The sequence below is a fragment of the Schistocerca americana genome, chromosome 5 (genome assembly GCF_021461395.2).
Source record: "Schistocerca americana isolate TAMUIC-IGC-003095 chromosome 5, iqSchAmer2.1, whole genome shotgun sequence".
Classification (NCBI taxonomy): Eukaryota; Metazoa; Arthropoda; class Insecta; order Orthoptera; family Acrididae; genus Schistocerca; species Schistocerca americana.
The window spans coordinates 588,427,884-588,450,674 of record NC_060123.1 but is presented as its reverse complement, the minus strand read 5'-3'; the positions used below and the strand labels follow the sequence as shown (position 1 = coordinate 588,450,674).

General features: G+C 44.0%; 1 protein-coding gene across 1 annotated transcript in view; it reads left to right on the top strand.

The window, feature by feature from the left end:
* Window positions 1-1,426: 1,426 nt before the first annotated feature.
* Window positions 1,427-22,791, top strand: part of LOC124616067 (probable cytochrome P450 6a14) — a 57,891-nt gene continuing 36,526 nt past the window's right edge. Inside the window, exons 1-3 of the mRNA XM_047144302.1 lie at window positions 1,427-1,433; window positions 10,651-10,880; window positions 18,101-18,339. Of these exons, the coding sequence (XP_047000258.1) occupies window positions 10,661-10,880; window positions 18,101-18,339 (459 nt within the window). The 5' untranslated portion in view covers window positions 1,427-1,433; window positions 10,651-10,660. The remainder of the gene's footprint in view (window positions 1,434-10,650; window positions 10,881-18,100; window positions 18,340-22,791) is intronic.

The window sequence follows — 22,791 nt, the reverse complement described above, 5'->3', positions numbered from 1 at the left end:
GTCTTGAACTAGGACCGTTCACTATTTCTATCCTTCTTCTTTTTCTTTTACCACAAAATCTGAGGGGCGTGCGATGGGGACTATCCGTAGTAAGTAAGAAAACTGTTTTATTTGTATTATTGAACCCCTAGAACAACTCAGTTGAGTGACATTTGCACTTCGAATCAAAGGAAGACTTAGAGAAAAACGAATTGGCAAGGTAACATTTTTGTTCATTACTGTCTTATAGAACAGTGTTCTGGGGAATTAATGTCAGAAAGAAAGTTTTCATTGGTCAGAAATGTACAGTGTGTGGTGCTCACCCACAATCATTTTGGAGACGTCTGTTAAGGAGTAACGCATTTCGACCTCTTCTTCACAGTACATGTATACCTCGACGAAAAATGTTGGAAATTAACCCACTGTAATTCAGAATGAACAATTATGTATGTAATTACAGCATTAGAAGAAAAAATGACGTTAATTATTTCACGTTAAGTCCAAAAAGGCATGCACAATTCTGCCACCAAAATTTTTGACCACCTACCTAATGATATATGTACAATATCTGACCTACAGAAAAGTTAAATTTGAGTACAGACTGGAGAAAATTCTCCTAGAAAACCCTTTCTATTCCGTAGCACAATTTCTACTTATGTAATATGTAAAAGGTGTTGGGCAGGGATCAATAATGTACATGTGATAAAAAGTGTTAGGTAGGATCACTAATTTACATCTGGAAAAAGGTAAAAAAAAGCCCTAAATGATCAGCACGCAGCTGTATTTACATATGAATTTGTTCTTCTCGTTCTTTCTCCGAATGTTAGGTTTGCCCTAATATCTTCTGTTCTTCAGTGCCGCTACTGTCTATCGTTATATCTTATTTGATCTCTGCACGTCTTTCTTGGTCTACTTGTTTAATATCGATGTAAAATGGGTTTTTCTACATCATTACGTTTAATAGCACAAGTGCCGCGCGGGACAAGCCGAGCGGTCTCAGGCGCTGCAGTCATGGAATGTGCGGCTGGTCCCGGCGGACGTTCGAGTCCTCCCTCGGGCATGGGTATGTGTGTTTGTCTTTAGGATAATTTAGGTTAAGTAGTGTGTAAGCTTAGGGACTGATGACCTTAGCAGTTAAGTCCCATAAGATTCCACACACATTTGAACATTTTGAACAGCACAAGTGAGTCATAGAGTGTGACACTAACTATCTAACGAGTCATATAAAATAAGGATGAGGTCACCGACAATGCGTCAATTGTGTAGTAGCTTCGATTTTGCCTTTGTCACTGTGACAGTGTACATTTTTCTGGTAATTACTGTTGACAACAAAAGATTCAGCAATTAGCTGCCACAGCGTAATCTCGACAACAGATAATGTGCTCCGTTATCAGACTTCTTATATGCAGATACCAAAGATAGATGCAACCAGTTGGAGACGAGGCAACCAGCGGGTGAGTGTGGCAGCGCTCTTCCTCTGTCTCGCTCTCTCTGTCTCCCCTCCCCTCCCTCCACCCCCCTCTCCCCCTTCCTACCCGACTCACTATTAGAAACTAATACAGCCTAAGAACATACCGCTAGCGCTCGACCTTCATCCTCACTGCGCATGCGCTATTGGTACCGCCGTCTCACTTGTTTAGCTGTTTTGAATGTACTGCCATTTTCTTATTCAATGGCGGGTGTGCGAATCATATGTAAAGGAGATGAGCGAATTTTCAAAAATAGTCTTCGTTTATAACGCTATTCTCAAGTAAGAACAACATGCTTTAAAAACTTCAGCGGGGAGACCATAAACAAATAATTCGTAAACGTCGGATTAATTTTCTATATCTTGGTTACGATCTCAGTATTTTCGACTGAATAATGACTACCCAGAGTCTGTGGCCAGTAGTATCAGAGCATGGAGGGCTACTGCAGTGGTTCGCTCCGTGATGTGTGTGTTGTGTTTAGTTTAGATGTTTCACTGCTTCATCTTTATACTCATGACGATGTGATATGTTTCAATTGAACAAATATTATATAATGTTTAATTAAAATAGTTTTATATAGCTACATATATACCTTTCCACCTGTCTGCAGTTGGTTGGTGTGGTGTCACCGCCAGACACACACTTGCTAGGTGGTAGCTTTTAAATCGGCCGCGGTCCGGTAGTATACGACGGACCCGCACGTCGCCACTGTCAGTGATCGCAGACCGAGCGCCACCACACGGCAGGTCTCGAGAGACTTACTAGCACTCGCCCCAGTTGTACGGACGACTTAGCTAGCGATGCAACACTGACGAAGCCTCGTTTATTTGCAGAGAAGATAGTAAGAATAGCCTTTGGCTAAGTCAATGGCTACGACCTAGCAAGGCGCCATTTATCCTTTGCTATGTAACTAATGAAGCATGTACAGTAACAAGACCAATGCTCACCAATTGTGGATTAAAGTTAAGTATTCCAGCAGCTACGTACTTTTCTTTATAGCATTCATTACGTATCCTGTTTCAGACCTCACGCCAGTCTGCGTGAGTTTAAGCGCGTGCCTTTCGGCTACCCGTCACTGTGGACTGGCTGTCTTGTCAGTCCACAACAGTTGGTGTAAGACGAACCGCATTAATGTGTAATGGTTATAATGGCTCGGAGCACTATGGGACTTAACTTCTGAGGTCATCAGTCCCCTAGAACTTAGAACTAAGTAAACCTAACTAACCTAAGGACATCACACACATCCATGCCCGAGACAGGATTCGAACCTGCGACCGTAGCGGTTGCGCGGTTCCAGACTGTAGTACCTAGAACCGCTCGGCCACCCCGGCCGGCATTAATGTGTAACTGAAATGCTGTTTCTTAGGCATGTTATTTGCAAGGGTAGATACTCCCCATTGTACTGACGTGATCACAGCTAGCCGTATTGTTAATAATTGTGACATTTAAATCTCACTTGGTTTCTTTCTGAACTATAGCATCTACAGATGGTATCTTTAATGCTTTTAATCATTATTTAATATTTGTTGATGTATTTGCGCACGACGGGTTTATTATTTGAATTTAATTAGAACTTGCATGTTATTGGAAAGAGTGACGTTATTGCCAGCACTACTTGTATGTTTCGTATTTCACTGTCTACGTTGTGCTTTATCCCAGAAACAACCTATTAAAATAACGCGTCACATCACGTGTCCAGGAGTGCACTGCTTAACTCGTATTTTGGAGCGAGGGCGTCGAGTTTTCTGGCAGGCGAATGTGAATTAGAGCTCGGACCATGAAGTGGAGACAGCTCAGGGGCGAATGTGCTGTAGGTAAGTGCTTCTAAACCACGAGGCGTGCACCCAGTCGCGTGCCAGTTGCTTGCTGCTATTTGTCCTGAGCGCGTCGTGCTGCATTCCCATCATTTACAATATTCGTTTATGACATAGCGTACGGTGATGGTCCAAGTGCTTCACAAGCAAGGAAGATGAATCTTGTTCTTCTACAAATGTATTATTAGACATTTGCCTGTAGCGATACTCAACTTTTACTCTAGCTATCTTGAGTTCTCCCTTCTATGTCGTATCATCTACATCTATAGTTTGCAAATCACCGTGAAGTGCGTGGCAGAGTGTACGTTTCACCGCATCAGTTATTAGGGTTTCTTCACCTTCTATTCACGTAAGGAGCGGGGAAGAATGATTGTTTAAATGCCTCTGTGCGAGCTGTAATTATTCTAATCTTGTCCTCAAGATCCCTAAGTGAGAGATACGTAGGGGGCTGTAGTATATTCCTAGACTCACCATTTAAAGTCGGTTCTTGAAACTTTATTAGTAGTCTTTCTCAGAATAGTTTACTTCTATCTTCAAGACTCTGCCAGTTCAGTTTCTACGGCATGTCCCATGAGTGATTTGTAATCAATATCCTTTGTAGACTGTTTGAATTTCCCCAGTGTTCTACCAATAAATCGAAGTCAGTCAGCTGCTTTACCCACGATTGAGCCCATGTGATCGTTTCATTTCATATCCCTACAAAGTGTTACAACTAGGTAGTTGGATGAGTTTGCCAATTCCAACTGAGACTCATTGAGATTATAGTCATAGAACTCTACGGTTTTTTCGATTTGTGAAGTGCACAGTTTTACGTTTATGAACGATTAAGGCAAATTACTAATCTTCGCACCACTTTGAAATTTTATCGAGATCTGAGTAAATATCTTTGCAGCTTCTTTCAGACTGTACATCTTTTTAGATAACTACGTCATCTGCAAAGGGTCTGAGGCGACTATTAATTTGTCCACAAGGTCATTAAACTACAACATGAAGATGACAAAATAGAGCCTGAAGATGAAGCACTGAAGCGTTGAAACTGGTAGCGACAAAATAAAACAAAATCACAAGGACGTCTGTAGGTGTTTCTATTTACTTGTCGTGAACAGCAAGAGTCCCAAAACACTACCCTGGGGCACATCCAAAGTTACTTCTGCAGCGTAATACTCTCAGTGATAATATTTGGATACACATTCTGTTAATGTGTACAGCGTTTCGATGTGTTTGTACAGATTTTATTTTGGAGAGTGTAGATGTCTAATTCCTTCCTAAAGTGATCATTCTTAAGTGTCTTATTTTAAATTGCGGGCAACTGCAGCCGGATTTCCACATTTTGAATGAAGTGATCCGCAATGGTTGTAATATACTTTTATTCAATGTCACGACTGTTCTCGCATCAGTTGAAGGCGCATCATCAGGTAATTCGCACAAAAATCAATAAAGAAAAAAAATTTTAACAAAGAATTTTTTTATAATGTCTGAAGTGTAGTGCAGTATAACAATACTTGGAAAGTACACACCCAGATTCTGTTTAACAAATCGTAGCGGAAAGGTAAATGCCTTAAAGCCGCTCCTCTTCGTTCATGTCAAGTTATAAACACACAGCTCATTAAAAGCTGTACACAGTATTAAAAATGAAAAGGATAGCGTAGAACTTGTTGTATCCTGCCTAGTTGTCAAAGATGGGGTGTTAGGAAACCTGCTTCTCGGCTCGCTTGACAACAATTCAAGCAAATCGTGTTAAAGAGTTTTATCACGGAATGAATCAATGGCAATACTTAACTTTGAGAAATACATAGATGTGTCGCAAGCAAGGGCGACATGCAATATAATCAATGTCCTTGAATATAACGATGCCAATACATGTGAAGAAATACAGTGGATGCTTCTATCCAGGTCGCTGGTCTTGACGCTTCTGTAGAATTGGCAGAAATTGGCCACTGCCAGTCGGCGCAGCGCTTACGTTGTGTTCGTGTAGAGGCTGCTGCCGTCGCGTTCTCGTCCTAGAGAGGGGTCGGTCAGCGTACTATATGTTGAGGTCTTCTTCACAGCCTTCTATGCTCTAACGTTCCCGACTGGCGTGCCGGCGCTGATCCCGGCGGAGGTTCGAGTCCTCCCTCGGGCATGGGCGTGTGTGTGTGTCCTTAGGATAATTTAGGTTAAGTAGTGTGTAAGATTAGGGACTGATGACCTTAGCAGTTAAGTCCCATAAGATTTCACACACATGTGAACATCATGTGAAGAATGTTCACGAAATGTAGTCCATCGACAAATTACTTACCAAACACTCGTTCAACTAATACCTGAATGTTGCTCGTCAGTCTGGGATCCATATCAGGTAACACTGATAGAGGAAATAAAGAAGATTCGAGGAAGAGCAGCACGTTTCGCTACTGTTTCATTCAGTAAGCGCGAAAGCGTCACGGATATACTGAGCAAACTCCAGTGGAGGACGCTGCTAGAGAGGCTTTCGGCACCACAGTGTGGTCTCCTGTTAAAGTTCCAAGAATGTAAGTTCCTGGAAGAGCCAACAATTACACTAAGTCCTCCTGCATATATCTCTATGAAGGACCATGATGATAAGATTACAGAGTTTAGAGCTCATACAAACGCTTCCCATGAGCCATTCGCGACTGGAACAGGTAAAGGGTAAATGATAATGGCACACAAAATACCCTCCGCCACATATCGTGAAGTGGCTTGCGCAGTATAGAAGAAGATGTGGATTTAACGCTTCTACCCTTGGCAATGGCCCCCATTCGGCGAGTAGGAGTGTCCATACCTTTCTTTAGATATGCCATACACAGCTAAACTGACGCCTTCCTAGTGAAATCTGATAGAGGTACCAAATTAAGGGGATGCTGATTGCAACGTTGCACTCACTATCCAAAAAAGTCAGAGGCATTTCCTGCGGGATTAAGTTGGGGTGCTTTAGCGGGCCATTAACGCCTAACAGAGTGCATGAGTATTCATCAAGCTAGGAATATATACGTGCGGTCCTGTAAACAGGTCTGTTGTCATCTTGGAAGATGGTAATATACACAGCATACTCATGGAGAAGATATATACTGAGGTAACAACAGTCATAGGATAGCGATATGCAAATATACAGATGGCAGTAGTATTGCGCACACAAAGTACAAAAGGCCAGTGAATTGGCGGAGCTGTCATTTGTATTCAGGCGATTCGTGTAAAAAGGTTTCCGGCATGATAAGGGTTGCACGACGGAAATTAATATACGCTGAACGCGGAAGCCAGCCGGGGTGGCCGAGCGGTTCTAGGCGCTACGGTCTGGAACCGCGCGACCGCTACGGTCGCAGGTTCGAATCCTGCCTCGGGCATGGATGTGTGCGATGTCCTTAGGTTAGTTAGGTTTAAGTCGTTCTAAGTTCTAGGGGACTGATGACCTTAGAAGTTAAGTCCGATAGTGCCCAGAGCCATTTGAACCATTTTGAACGTGGAATGACAGTTGAAGCTAGCATGGGAGATTCCATTTGGGTAATCGTTAGGGAATTCACCACGGACAGCGAAGTGGCAGACGGCCGTTACTTAACGACCGAGCACAGCGGCGTTTTGCGTAGAGTTGCCAGTGCTAACAAACAAGCAAGACTGCGTGAAATAACGACACTATTCAATCTGGGACGTACGACCAACGTATACTTTAGGACAGGGCGGCGAAATTCGGCGTTGATGGGCTATGGTAGTAGACGAAGGACACGAGTGCCTTCGCTACCGATACGACATCTCGTGGGCTCGTGACCGTATCGGTTGACCCTTCTCGAAGACAGTGACCTGCTCAGATGTGTCCTGATTCCAATTGATAAGAGCTGATGCTAGGGTCCGAGAGTGAGGCTGAGCCATGAATCCAGGTTGTCAACAAGACACAACGCAAGCTGGTGGTGTCTGCGTAATGGTGTGGGCTGTGTTTATTACATGGAATTGAGTGGGTCCTCTGGTCCAACTGAACTGTTCATTGACGGAAATAGTTCTGATCGGCTACTTGGAGACCATTTGCAGCAGATCATAGACTTCATGTTCCCAAACAACGATGGAAGTTTTGTGGATGACAATGCGCCATGTCACTGCTCCACAGAAGTTCAAGATTAGTTTGAAGAACATTTTGGACAGTTCGAGCGAATGATTTGGCCACTTAGATAGCCACTTAGATAGACAGAACATTTATGCAGCATAATCGAGAGGTCAGCGCCTGCACCGGCAACACTGCCGCTGTTACGGTCGGCTGTAGAGGCAGCATGGCTCAATGTACACTCCTGGAAATTGAAATAAGAACACCGTGAATTCATTGTCCCAGGAAGGGGAAACTTTATTGACACATTCCTGGGGTCAGATACATCACATGATCACACTGACAGAACCACAGGCACATAGACACAGGCAACAGAGCATGCACAATGTCGGCACTAGTACAGTGTATATCCACCTTTCGCAGCAATGCAGGCTGCTATTCTCCCATGGAGACGATCGTAGAGATGGTGGATGTAGTCCTGTGGAACGGCTTGCCATGCCATTTCCACCTGGCGCCTCAGCTGGACCAGCGTTCGTGCTGGACGTGCAGACCGCGTGAGACGACGCTTCATCCAGTCCCAAACATGCTCAATGGGGGACAGATCCGGAGATCTTGCTGGCCAGGGTAGTTGACTTACACCTTCTAGAGCACGTTGGGTGGCACGGGATACATGCGGACGTGCATTGTCCTGTTGGAACAGCAAGTTCCCTTGCCGGTCTAGGAATGGTAGAACGATGGGTTCGATGACGGTTTGGATGTACCGTGCACTATTCAGTGTCCCCTCGACGATCACCAGTGGTGTACGGCCAGTGTAGGAGATCGCTCCCCACACCATGATGCCGGGTGTTGGCCCTGTGTGCCTCGGTCGTATGCAGTCCTGATTGTGGCGCTCACCTGCACGGCGCCAAACACGCATACGACCATCATTGGCACCAAGGCAGAAGCGACTCTCATCGCTGAAGACGACACGTCTCCATTCGTCCCTCCATTCACGCCTGTCGCGACACCACTGGAGGCGGGCTGCACGATGTTGGGGCGTGAGCGGAAGACGGCCTAACGGTGTGCGGGACCGTAGCCCAGCTTCATGGAGACGGTTGCGAATGGTCCTCGCCGATACCCCAGGAGCAACAGTGTCCCTAATTTGCTGGGAAGTGGCGGTGCGGTCCCCTACGGCACTGCGTAGGATCCTACGGTCTTGGCGTGCATCCGTGCGTCGCTGCGGTCCGGTCCCAGGTCGACGGGCACGTGCACCTTCCGCCGACCACTGGCGACAACATCGATGTACTGTGGAGACCTCACGCCCCACGTGTTGAACAATTCGGCGGTACGTCCACCCGGCCTCCTGCATGCCCACTATACGCCCTCGCTCAAAGTCCGTCAACTGCACATACGGTTCACGTCCACGCTGTCGCGGCATGCTACCAGTGTTAAAGACTGCGATGGAGCTCCGTATGCCACGGCAAACTGGCTGACACTGACGGCGGCGGTGCACAAATGCTGCGCAGCTAGCGCCATTCGACGGCCAACACCGCGGTTCCTGGTGTGTCCGCTGTGCCGTGCGTGTGATCATTGCTTGTACAGCCCTCTCGCAGTGTCCCGAGCAAGTGTGGTGGGTCTGACACACCGGTGTCAATGTGTTCTTTTTTCCATTTCCAGGAGTGTATATGCAAGGGAGTTCCTACGACGCCATGTCGAGTTGCTACACTGCGCCGGGCAAAAGGAGGTCCGACATGATATTAGGAGGTATTACATGACTTTTGTCTCCTCAGTGTAGAAGAAAGGGTAACATTTGGTCCATGAGGACGTTGAAGTAAACATCCCATTTCGTGTTCATCGTAACTTGAATGAGTTTTGCCAAGCCCAAAAGATGACAGAACAAACTCTGGCCTGAAATACACTCTCCACATACTTGGTGTTATAAGCCTCGTTGGGCCATTGAGGCACTCGTAGCTTTGCATCACTTGATAATGGGTAAAAGCCCGACTCGTCAGACCAAACTACACGTCTCCTGCTAGCTACCGCCCAATTTATGTGCTGATCGACTCGTTGACTTCAAGTGGCTTTATCTCCCGCCGTGAACAATGGCCTTTTGCGAGGTACCTGACTCCAACTGTTCAAGACTCCAGTTTCTTCGCAATCTTCGCATGGAAGCTGATTGTGATGCACCTACCTTCAATGACAGGAGCAATCCCAGTTGTGTTAGAAACGATTGTCACTCACAGAGTGTAGCACTTATCTCTGGTCCGTGTCAGGAAGGCTCCAGACACTATATCACATTTCTGCCATTCTACCATGTGTCCACTTGGCCTGTCTTACTGCGCTGATTCCATACACTGACAGACATGTACGCCACTTCACTGCCATGATTTCTGTCACTGATGACGGGTCGTATGATCATCTGGTGCCAGTTGTAGACCGCCTACAGCGATCCGAAGAGACCAGTGTGTTCATTTAAGGGGGTGACACGTAGTTCGTCCAGTGAGCTTATTTTTCTACCAAGTTAGCAGGGGCAGGGTCCGCCCCAGTAGCTGAGTGGTCAGCGTGACGGATTGCCGTCCTCTGGGCCCGGGTTCGATTCCCGGCTGGGTCGGAGATTTTCTCCGCTCAGGGACTGGGTGTTGTGTTGTGTTCATCATCATTTCATCCCCATCCGGCGTGCAGGTCGCCCAATGTGGCGCCGACTGTAATAAGACCTGCGATATGGCGGCCGGACCTGCCCCGCGAGGGGCCTCCCGGCCAATGATGCCAAACGCTCATCATCATCATCAGCAGGGGCAGGGGGACATGAAAAGATAACGTGCTATTTGGTAGAAAGATTCCAGAATGTGATTTTCACTCTGCAGCGGAGTGTGCGCTGATATGAAACTTCCTGGCAGATTAAAACTGTGTGCCAGACCGAGACTCGAACTCGGGACCTTTGGAAGGTAAGAGACGAGGTACTGGCGGAATTAAAGCTGTGAGGACGGGTCGTGAGTCGTGCTTGTGTAGCTCAGGTGGTAGAGCACTTGCCCGCGAAAGGCAAAGGTCCCGAGTTCGAGTCTCGGTCGGCACACAGTTTTAATCTGCCAGGAAGTTTCATATCAGCGAACACTTCGCTGCAGAGTGAAAATCTCATTCTGGTAGAAAGATGTTGATGATGACGATTGTTTCCTTTACAACTGCGGTAAAAGCTTCTTTCACACATGGGAGCAGTGGCCTTAATGGCTACGAACACCAATCCCATTTCTTTACTACACACGCTCATGAGGCATACGTCTGTTGTTCGACAGCGACTAATTGTTTTGCTTCATAGAAAAAGAAAGAGCGGTGCGATTAGACAGACAAGTAAGAAAACTCAAGTCAGCTACTTCTGGTTCTGTTTCAGAGTTTTCAGCATGGCCTTCTACGCTGAGTCGTGGCTCACCGAGCTGTTGGTAGGCGTGTCGCTGGTGGTGGTGGCAGTGTATGTGTGGTTCTCCCACTCGTACAAGTACTGGAAGAAGAGGGGCGCACCTTACCAGGAACCGCAGTTCCCTTTCGGCACTGCCAAAGATATTATTTTGGGCAAGCTGTCGTTCGCAATGGGCTCGTCTGACATATACCGGCAATTCAAAGGTAAGATGAAATGAAAGCATTTCTTAAATCCATTGTGATCTCCATGATAAGTCATTGAGGTAATGTATTTCCTTTCAGTTAAACCCCACCACGGAATAGGTATTCGTCATTCGTCTTTACTGGAAATGCTCTGCAACATAGTATCAACTGAGATGTATGCATTTTATCCAACAAGAGTGCGACTCTTCTTATTTCAGAAACCTCTCTATAACAGTCATTTATATCACATCCAGTCCACTTGACGGACGAAAATTTCTTAACCCCAAGCAGTATTTTAGGTTAGGAGAGGTGGAGGAGGGGTAAACGGTAACACTTCTTCCAGGTGTTGCAACTACGACGGATGTTTGAGAAGCTATTTCTGCTTCACTTCACTATGATAACGGTTGTACTCGTATAAAGTTGATAGTGCTTCAGCATTTCATGGAATGAGGCCACTGGAGAGACGAAGCATGTGACCTTTGTAATGGATTGCATTTTAGAAATCGATATCTAGGTCATGTGTTAGTTGAAAAAACTTTACGGCTGATTTTTGGCTTTGCAGCCTTCATTAGATTCAATGACACAATGGCATATAGCCACCACACGTTTTATGTTAATAAAGTGTTCTGTATTGACTATGCTTGTACTCAAATACATCACTGCTGTACTCATTGGATGCGTTGATGGTTGCAAAGTTGAAACAAGTCTTGAATTTTAATACATTAATATGTGGCTAAGTCCTTGAGTCCTACAGGTTAGTGCTATGACATTTTATAAACAACTGCTTGTGACCATTGTTTCGAGTGCAGCTTTGTATTCACGGTATTCATTGGCTTGCAGATCCGCCTAGTATCCTATAAAGATGCCAGTAGCCCTTCATATTATACTACAATATTTCTGAAAAGTTTTGAAAAGTTTTCCGTATAGTGTTTGATTATGGTCTGCAGCTGCAGAGGTATGGAGGCTACGTGGGCCGAGATCAGAGCGGTCCCCACTCCAGTGTTGAGTTGTTATCTGTAGACGGTGGCACCTTTGGGTCTCAGTGACTGGCAGACACTGTGAGCACTAAAAACACCACGTCCACAGAAGAGAGGGCAGCTAAGCCTATGCTCTGGCACATGGTCGGAAGAACCCAGGCGCTCCTGCCATTGGCGGAGAACGTGGAGATGGCAACCGCCATGGCTGACCTCAGTGACCAGCATAAATATTAATAAAACAAATTTCAATGAAAACTGAACTAGCAAGTTATAGAAACTTAATAACATAGTTATAAAGAGGAAAACGAGTATGTAGGTGAAAACGTGTTTTCGACCTGAAAAGAGTTCTTAAGTTATTGAATTTCAGAGCGTTTGTAACTGTACTGAACTCTGAAAATTAGTATCTCGTCAACGCCTTGTGCGATTTTCACAAACTAAATGTGTACAGATAGGTCTTATTGAATACTATTGGAATGTAATTGTAGATTTTTAGTAAGCATTATATACTTAAAAATATTATAAATAATAATAATAATAATAAATAATAATAAAAAATATTAAAAAATATTAAAAATAATATGCATTCTCCAGATAAAAATGTGGATCTATAGGTAAATAATTAATAAAATGCGAGGCATATCCGGAAAGCAAGTACTATTTTGGGAAAAAAACTCTTAAAACCATTTTATCTAAATCAAAATTTATACATTATTTTAGATGGCATTGTTTGGATCAGCTAGATATCAGTAAAGTAAATTTAGTTAAAAAAAATACTCTGGATTGCACATTCGTGTGTTAAAACAGGGCTTCCCAACTTGTGGTCCGCCGGCTCTTTCTAGGCGGTCCGCGGCCACCTTCCACCAAATCGTGTAAAATCATGAGTAAATTTATTGAAAAAAGATGTGCAAATCAAATTCATAACTTTTTTTCGTGTGAAAAACGTGTACTTTTACTTCAGGTCGTATTCCCAAGCAGCCTTTGTGGTTCCTAAGTGAGAACGCATACACAATTTAGTGCCAGATAATGCGGCTTCTCTGATAGACGGTCGTTTGTGCCCCGGCTCACGACGCTAGATGCGCTGAAACCTTTTACGCATGCTCGGAGCGAGCTTTGTCGACCAATCACAGCGCTCGCTGGCACGTATGCGGCCCCAGGCATCGTTGAATGTTAAACTTGCTTTGTCAGTGCACTACCTATTTCATAAGTCGATTTTTGACCAGTTTATTACTTCTAACACGGATCCGTAGCTGAAGTCGGGATCATTGAAGAAGGGTGCGGTTTCTCCATCGTCTTCACAACGAGGGAAGTTTCCAGTTGAAATGAATGAGGAGGGAGGACGACCAAAGGAAGAACAAGACTATTGATACTTAGGGGGGGGGGGGGGGGTGCATTGGAAACATGGCACTTGCATTAAGAAGCTTTCAATTCAGTTCCCATGGGTTTCGCTCTGAAATTTAAAGTTACTATGCTCTTGACTGACTAGGGGTCCGCCATGTATTTTCGACTGTAGAAGGGGTCCGCCAGCTGAAAAGGTTGGGAAGCGCTGTATTAAAATGTCACCGGTTTTGGTCTCTAGTAGTAGGCCATCTTCAGATAATGCACTATGCAGCTGATGATGCTTGGAACAGCTCTGCTGACTTTAGTCACAAAACTGCGTTGTGTGGAACATTAATTTAAAACTTACGCTGAATGAACTTTGATTTGTTTTCATTTTTACTAGAGGTTTACGCATTACTTAGCATGAGATACTGCTATTCTTTGCTTTGAGCTGTCACACCGTGGCACTTTGATTCCATAATAAACGATTACTAAGCTGACACAATGTTAAAGAAACAATGAACGAACTCAGTTTTGTTGACTCAGACAATACTGTGAGTTGTGAACACTATTTTTCACCGTGTATTCCTCACCAAGATCATCCATACAACAGTTTGTGGAGGGTGGGACAGGTAACCTGTGAGCGTGGGGCGTTTTTAACTTTTCTGGAGGTAAATGGTGACATGTAAGTATCCACAAGAAAGTTTCAGTTACGACCCAGTTAAAAAACTACATAATACCAGCTTTTTAATCATAGCTACACTATAATTTTTCCTTACCCTGAAGGGTAAGGTGTTCATGGCTTCCCTTGTTCCCAGATTTGGACTCCCTTATACCTCAGCTAATGCAGTTTCACCCATACTATGAAGTGAAGCTTGGGATGACATCTTATGGCACTAACGCCAGAAATGCCACAGTAGCCCCGACCAAAGACTGCCATAGTGGGTTTGATCATGCTGGTGACCCTGAGCAGAAGTGTCAGCTCCCGACAGCAGAGGTAGGCAGCGGGGAATTTGCCTGCACAGGTGATGGTGGATGAGCGACTGCACGCCTTGCAAAGGAACAGAGACCACCAGAGTGGAAGGCGGCAGAAGCTGGAGTATGACGCCCATGATGACTAAAGTGGCTGCATATGTGAGCCCTTAAGGTACCACACCAGATTCCCTACTTTTAGAAGGCGTCTAATTCCTCCACACCAGACTGAGCACGGGTGGTGGTGCTGCGTCCAAGGCCCCAGGGTGGAACTACCTGTTCCATAGAAGTGCGTAGACAGCAAGAGAGGCAGATGGGAGTCCGACATAGGTCCCCCCTCCAGGCTGCTCGGCTGCACACTAAAATACCTCCACTGAAAAACGAGCAATATTTATACGAGAGTAGCTTGTTCTTGTTGTGCCGCCATACTACACTCCTGGAAATTGAAATAAGAACACCGTGAATTCATTGTCCCAGGAAGGGGAAACTTTATTGACACATTCCTGGGGTCAGATACATCACATGATCACACTGACAGAACCACAGGCACATAGACACAGGCAACAGAGCATGCACAATGTCGGCACTAGTACAGCGTATATCCACCTTTCGCAGCAATGCAGGCTGCTATTCTCCCATGGAGACGATCGTAGAGATGCTGGATGTAGTCCTGTGGAACGGCTTGCCATGCCATTTCCACCTGGCGCCTCAGTTGGACCAGCGTTCGTGCTGGACGTGCAGACCGCGTGAGACGACGCTTCATCCAGTCCCAAACATGCTCAATGGGGGACAGATCCGGAGATCTTGCTGGCCAGGGTAGTTGACTTACACCTTCTAGAGCACGTTGGGTGGCACGGGATACATGCGGACGTGTATTGTCCTGCTGGAACAGCAAGTTCCATTGCCAGTCTAGGAATGGTAGAACGATGGGTTCGATGACGGTTTGGATGTACCGTGCACTATTCAGTGTCCCCTCGACGATCACCAGTGGTGTACGGCCAGTGTAGGAGATCGCTCCCCACACCATGATGCCGGGTGTTGGCCCTGTGTGCCTCGGTCGTATGCAATCCTGATTGTGGCGCTCACCTGCACGACGCCAAACACGCATACGACCATCATTGGCACCAAGGCAGAAGCGACTCTCATCGCTGAAGACGACACGTCTCCATTCGTCCCTCCATTCACGCCTGTCGCGACACCACTGGAGGCGGGCTGCACGATGTTGGGGCGTGAGCGGAAGACGGCCTAACGGTGTGCGGGACCGTAGCCCAGCTTCATGGAGACGGTTGCGAATGGTCCTCGCCGATACCCCAGGAGCAACAGTGTCCCTAATTTGCTGGGAAGTGGCGGTGCGGTCCCCTACGGCACTGCGTAGGATCCTACGGTCTTGGCGTGCATCCGTGCGTCGCTGCGGTCCGGTCCCAGGTCGACGGGCACGTGCACCTTCCGCCGACCACTGGCGACAACATCGATGTACTGTGGAGACCTCACGCCCCACGTGTTGAGCAATTCGGCGGTACGTCCACCCGGCCTCCCGCATGCCCACTATACGCCCTCGCTCAAAGTCCGTCAACTGCACATACGGTTCACGTCCACGCTGTCGCGGCATGCAACCGGTGTTAAAGACTGCGATGGAGCTCCGTATGCCACGGCAAACTGGCTGACACTGACGGCGGCGGTGCACAAATGCTGCGCAGCTAGCGCCATTCGACGGCCAACACCGCGGTTCCTGGTGTGTCCGCTGTGCCGTGCGTGTGATCATTGCTTGTACAGCCCTCTCGCAGTGTCCGGAGCAAGTATGGTGGGTCTGACGCACCGGTGTCAATGTGTTCTTTTTTCCATTTCCAGGAGTGTAGTTTCTGCGCCCCAAGTCATAACACTGCTGCGGCCTGGATGTGGTGAAATTGGACCATCTTAGTCGTAGCTGTTCAATCTCTATGCTGCATTCGTGATTTCGCAGTTCAGGTTGCCCAGCTTGGCTATGGTGTGAGATAACTGGCTAGTGAACCGACTGTAATACTTGCATTTTCTTTGCTTCATTCGTCGCAAAGGAAAGTGTCTGAATTTTTACATGGCTGCACCCAATATGTTAATTGGTGATCCAAGAGCTAAGAACAATGATGAAAATGAGATGAGTGGATCATATAATAAATGATTATGAATCAAATTAGGGAGAAAACAGGTTTGCGACACTGAAACGCGTACGTAATTATTTTAAAAGATGTACGGAGTTGTTTGTACGACGTTCCGTCTTTGTCAACGATACCATTCTGATAGAGAACAGATAAAACAGAAAATTGATCAGAATAATAACTACTCATCTCACGAATTATAAACAAATCAATACTTAACCATATGACTGCGAGTTTTTAAAATGTCCTGCAACGTCTCCTAACAACAGTTCTGCAGAGCTTTTACATGCAACAGACAACTTACCTCGCCCTGCCGCGGCAACTGTGTCATCAGAAACATGAAAAAGTATTTCAAATAGCAATACTGCGAGCCATGCAGGGTGCCATGCATGACTAATTTCAATAAATACTACCATACTTTTATACACGGAAACTGAATGATCAGGAGGGGTTTGGTCAACTAACGTTAAGCGATGTGAAGAAAAATGAAAGAAACCAATAAAAACTTTTAATTTTCCTATACTCAGATAATTCATGATTTAAATGCTGACAAACATTTCAAAGTCTTTTAATTACTGCACAATACTAAATACATTTCTGCCCACAGCAAATATACGAATATTAATTTCAGTGTATGCATGCATAAATCTGACAAAATCCCTCCAGTGTGCAAGCAAACAACAACTGCGAGCAGCGGAAAGGCAGATTACCAAAAATAAAAAAAAACCTTCGATTAATACCAAACTCTCCTCCGGAGCTACTAGAACGATCACGGCAGGCTGCGACCTCGCAGCTTCACTCCACTGCACCCTGGGTCCGAACACTTCCGACTCCCCTCGACAACTGCCCGCTCGCTAATACTTGCTATAATAATTATCTCAGACTCATTAGAGTTTGTGTATGCACACACCAGAGTCATAGACATCCAACATTCAACACAGCTTGTCTAAAGGAAGAGAATGGTTGATAGACTTTATCCTGAGGCATCAAATTATCGTCACTTTTGTAATAGAAGCAAGGATATTTGTGTGTGTGTGTGGCGGGGGGTGCGACAAGGGAGTGTTACAAAGGACGATTCAGTAAATGTTTACAAGCTGACGTGGCACATTGGGTTTACAACAAGGATCAGTAACACATAGGAACCGGGGTCACAAAGGCCAACTGCGGGCACTACATGGTGTTGAAGTTAAACTTCGGTTACACGATAAATCGGTCTAATCTAAAAAACGTAAATTCAACTAAATACCTAGGTATTACAATTACGAACAACTTAAATTGGAAGGAACACATAGAAAATGTTGTGAGGAAGGCTAATCAGAGACTGCGTTTTATTGGCAGGACACTTAGAAAATGTAAGAGACCTACTAAGGAGACTGCCTACACTACGCTTGTCCGTCCTCTTTTAGAATACTGCTGCTCTGTGTGGGACTCTTACCAGATAGGACTGGACGGAGTACATCGAAAAAGTTCAAAAAAAGGCAGCACGTTTTGTATTATCGCGAAATATGGGAGAGAGTGTCACAGAAATGATGCAAGATTTGGGCTGGACATCATTAAAAGAAATGCGTTTTTCGTTACGACGGAATCTTCTCACGAAATTCCAATCACCAACTTTCTCCTCCGAATGTGAAAATATTTTGTTGACACCGACCTACATACGGAGGAACGATCACCACGATAAAATAAGAGAAAACAGAGCTCGTACGGAAAGATATAGGTGTTCATTCTTTCCTCGCGCTATACGAGATTGGAAGAATAGAGAATTGTGAAGGTGGTTCGATGAACCCTCTGCCAGGCACTTAAATGTGATTTGCACAGTATCCATGTGTTTTTTTTTCTCCAGGCAATCGTTTCGTCGGAACGTACTTCTTCCACCGACCAGGCCTGGTGCTAATGGACCCAGATTTGATCCGCAGCATCCTCGTCAAAGATTTCTGGACCTTCCAAGACAGAGCAGTGCCAATAAATGAAAATGAGCCCCTGAACCACCATCTTTTCGTGTTACGAGGGGACAAATGGCGGAGGCTACGAGTGAAGCTGACGCCCACATTTACATCTGGGAAAATGAAGATGATGTTCCAGGTGAGTCAGCTGGCAGTTTTCATATTCTGTGTTCAACAGTACAGAAGCGTTGACGCGAGGTGGCTTCCATGCTATTTGACTGCAAGTCCTAATCTTCCTCAGGAGGCATGTTAAGCAGCTGGCGTTGCACTCCTGTGTTTGTGCTACCAGAAGCTATTGTCCACAGTAACTGTTAGTAGGGCTATGAGAACTATAGTGTATTTTGTTTACATTTGTGAAGTCACGTGACATAGGTCTTTGATCTTGAGATGAGGTCATTGACTTTTGATGGCGTCACAAGCCACATCCCTTTTTCGATGAAGTCATACTGATGACATCACGAGCCACACGCCATTGATTAAGACATCATGAAGAGATCAATGTGTGGTATTTGTTAAATGGGTAGGAAAATGAAGAGATGAATGTGTGGTATTTGTTAAATGGGTAGGAAAATAAAATAATGAAAGATGGTGGTGGGTGGTAAATTGAAAAACATGCACACACACACACACACACACACACACACACACACACACACAGGAATTTTATGTTCAAAAGTGTGGAACAAGTATATTTCACAGCTCTCTGTTTATGTAGAATACTGTACTGCGTAACGATCAGAAAATCTTATTTCTGGCTTTGTGGTATGTTACAGAAGAATGAAATGGTAAGTATAAAAATGACTAAACTCCTAATAATTAACGGTGCTCTTTTATTTTCATCAGAATATCTGTATTACAGGCTGTACAATTCAGTTTGATAGGAGGTAGACCATCAATCGGAAATCTCACATTCATGTTGTAAAGCTCATAACAGCATTGATATTAAGAGACGGAATCACTGGTCTGAGAGACTAAAGGTACCTGTGAAAGCTGTGTGTAATATATTGCATAAATATGGCGATAATTATTCGGGAAACAGTTAGCACTCAATTGCATTCAAATTATGACAGCCTTCTCTAAATTTCTTATAATCTGCAAGAAGTAATTTACGTATATTTTTAATTTGACTCACTCGAAAAAGAAATATACAGCATTAGAATCTACAGCAGCTTCGGCCTTTCCATTAGCAATTTTGATTCCATAGTCCTTCAGCTGAGCTATTTTGTTAGAGAATTAGTTTCTGAATGTTGAAAACATTTTGGCAAAGCAACTTTAGTGAAAATACCAGCGTTTTACAGCCCACATTAGCTTTTAACAATAAGTGAATGGAAGAATTTAATGCTTTCAAAGACGCATCTGACTTCAGAGCTTGCAATATCACATAATATTTGTCAGAAGTAGCTGAAATTATTATAATTTTGTTCGTTTTTCTCAGACAAGATAGAACCATCAATAACGTGCTCGTGGGTTAATATACATCCTCCTGCAGGTTATGTTTTTACCTGCAAGATTAAGAACAAAATTTCCAAAATACTCTGGTATTAGAAGATACATATAAAATTGGAACTATTGTCAGAAATATCTTTAATACGTACATGTTTAATGTGAAAATGCTCGTCTATGTCTGTAGCCAAAATCTCTCGATGACACACACACACACACACACACACACACACACACACACACACACACACACACAAAGAACAGCAGCAACACCATGACCTACTTTCTGCTGGTAGTTGTCTCGTATTTATACATTGTTTTTCTGCTGAGGCATCAATTGCCAACATGCTCCGACAGGAAAGAGTATGCTGTCAGCAAGTAAGTACTTTCGTAATCTCTCTTGTATCACTGGCTCTGTAAAAAATGCATATGTTCTTTTCTCAGACAAGTTTGCGAGTCACTGCATAAATTTCGTATTTCACTGACCTCAGAAATTTTAGACAAGTTGAAGGCTGCACATGATTTGTGAGTGAGTTTAGGCTTACTGCTGCCTCGTCAATACGCGTGTTTCCTATTACACAAAACCGAGAATCAAATGCAGTCTTACTAGAACATCCAATAAATAGTTCCCTAATTCATGCAAATTTTTTTGGGACGTAGACTTTGAAGAGATTAATGCAAGGATAAGAAAAGAAAGGCTTCGGAGTGTTTTACTGTACTTTATTGTATTTCCAAGTATCCATGTGTGTAGATATTGCAGTTGTGACATTTCGCAATGGTTTTGTAGTACGCGAAACTGGAAATGATGCAATTTACTTCAGTGATGAAGTCTAGTGAGCTGCCAATTACTCACGAGGGAAAAATAATCGATCACTTACTTAGTGAGGTAGTATGAGTTTGCATGAGATGCACGAAGCGCAGTCTGCAATTGTTATAACTCACCAGACACCATGTGAGGTGCCAGCCTTTCAAAGGAAAGTAATCAGCAGACATATCAGGTAACACTCAGTGCAACAACACACATTGCACAGACAACCTGCTCTTGCAATAGTTAAGCCTCTTAACCCTTAGTGTCCTGAACTATCAAAAACACGTATATTTTCTGTTTTTTATTGAACACAGCAGCAAGTAGTAATAAAATAACAGAGATTGATTTTCAAAATTTTTATCTATTATTTTACAAAGTACCAACTGGCTGTCCAGTGACTCACTGACCTACAATTCCCAGTACAGCACGTATTGTAACTAACAAAACAGAATGTGATAGTATACACAAAGGCTACAAATTTATGAATATTAGGAAGGTAGTAACACTGTTACTAAATGGAATTCAGCAAAACATTTTTTTCGGAATGGTCCACAGCTCCTGTGTAACAATTATTGTAGTACCTTAGTACAATTATGCACTGAATGTTGGTTTTGGTGTCATACCTTTGATTTCTGGGCACGAATATTACTTCAGTGCCATGGTAATTGCAAGCCAAATACACAGCTTTGTTGTCTTTACAGAAAAATACCCCAATTCCAGAGGTTGACACCTCGTAATCAAAGTCACCTCTTTTCATTTCCTTAGAAATCGAAAGGCCTGATGGGAAACCTTTTCTATTGATCCTCATCGTCCTATAAGCCGAAGTTTTCTTTAGATTTAGCCTTTCAAGCAGCGCAATGGAAGTAAAATGTTATCAAAGTACTGTCTCCTGTTTTTTCTCCAAAACTTTTTTGATAATCCTGAAGCTACCTTTTCTCCTAATTCATAGTTTTCAAATTCTCTCTCTAGAGCTGCATTTCTCCCTTGATAAATATCAAAGGCAAGAATTTAGTCTTTCTGGTCTGGAACACACCACAGTTTTAACTGCGTTCCACTGGCGTCAGTGGGTTGGAGTGTTTCGCCGAATTCTCCCTATGAAGAAAGTAATTGACTCATCTACACTCAATGCTTCTGTTCCGTCATACAATATTGCGGAACGATTATCTGTAAAACAAATCATAGGACTCACTTTACTAGCTTTGTCAGTGTTATTTGGTGGAATGCAAGGGAGATATCATTCCAATGTAAATTCGAGAGCACTGTATCGAGCTCGTCACAAGTCATTGTGTTTATTTACCAATTGAACAGCAAGGTCATCACTAGACGACCAACAGTGTTTCCATTCGGGAAATTTATGGTAGCCCATGAAAAATTTACTTCTAATGAAAGATATCAGCTCTTTCTTCTTGAGGCTCAATATTTTGTTCTTCTGAGTTGCACAGAGGTTACTCTGGTACACTACATCCCCTAAGACTAAAGCAGTACCAGCATCACATCTGTAGCTGTTTCACACACTCCCAGGTTTCCTCCATTGGGTCCAGAAAGAAATACATGAGCATTATTTCCAGAATTAACATCTACACAAACATCAACTGCCATAAAACTACTTACCATCAGGGCTACTGTAGACTTGGGTGTTAGTATCAACTGATCGTTGTCTCTACCTCCTGTCAATTTCGCGCTCAGATATCTTTTCACTTTTTCAGAAGTTTTCATGCAAGCAACCCTTGTGTTTCAGAATCCTCTACAATTTCAGGTAAACTGATTTCGAACACCACTGCTGCACAGTCTACCAAATCTTTCAAAAATCGCTCTAAAACCTAAAACATTTTCAGAAATCGCACCAGAACCTAAAACAGCCGAATTATTAAAGCCACTTGCATCAGTATAATAATCTTCATCATCCTCTCTATCTGTAACATAATTATCTTCGAGAAGAATTTAGTCATCTCTTATTATTTTCGGTTTTCGAAAAATGGCACGTCTCTGAAAAACATTACAAAAATTATAATCATGCGACCACTAAAAGTAGTCTGACCTTTACGCAAATACATCTACAAAACTAGTAAAATACAACGAAAAACGTAAAAGAAAGCAATAAGCTACGCTTGTGCACCAGTATGCGAAATATGGCCAGACGGTACTTCAAAGTACCACGTGATTTTTTGCTTACATCGTAGATAAAAAACTACAGATTTAACAAAAGAGGTACACCAGAAGAATACAGAAGCCAATCTTCATCATACCTATACTGATAAACATAAGAAGTTCATAGAACTGAACGACAGCATAAATAAGAAATACTCTCTCTCCAATGGCAGTCTGCTGTCTCCAAGGTCT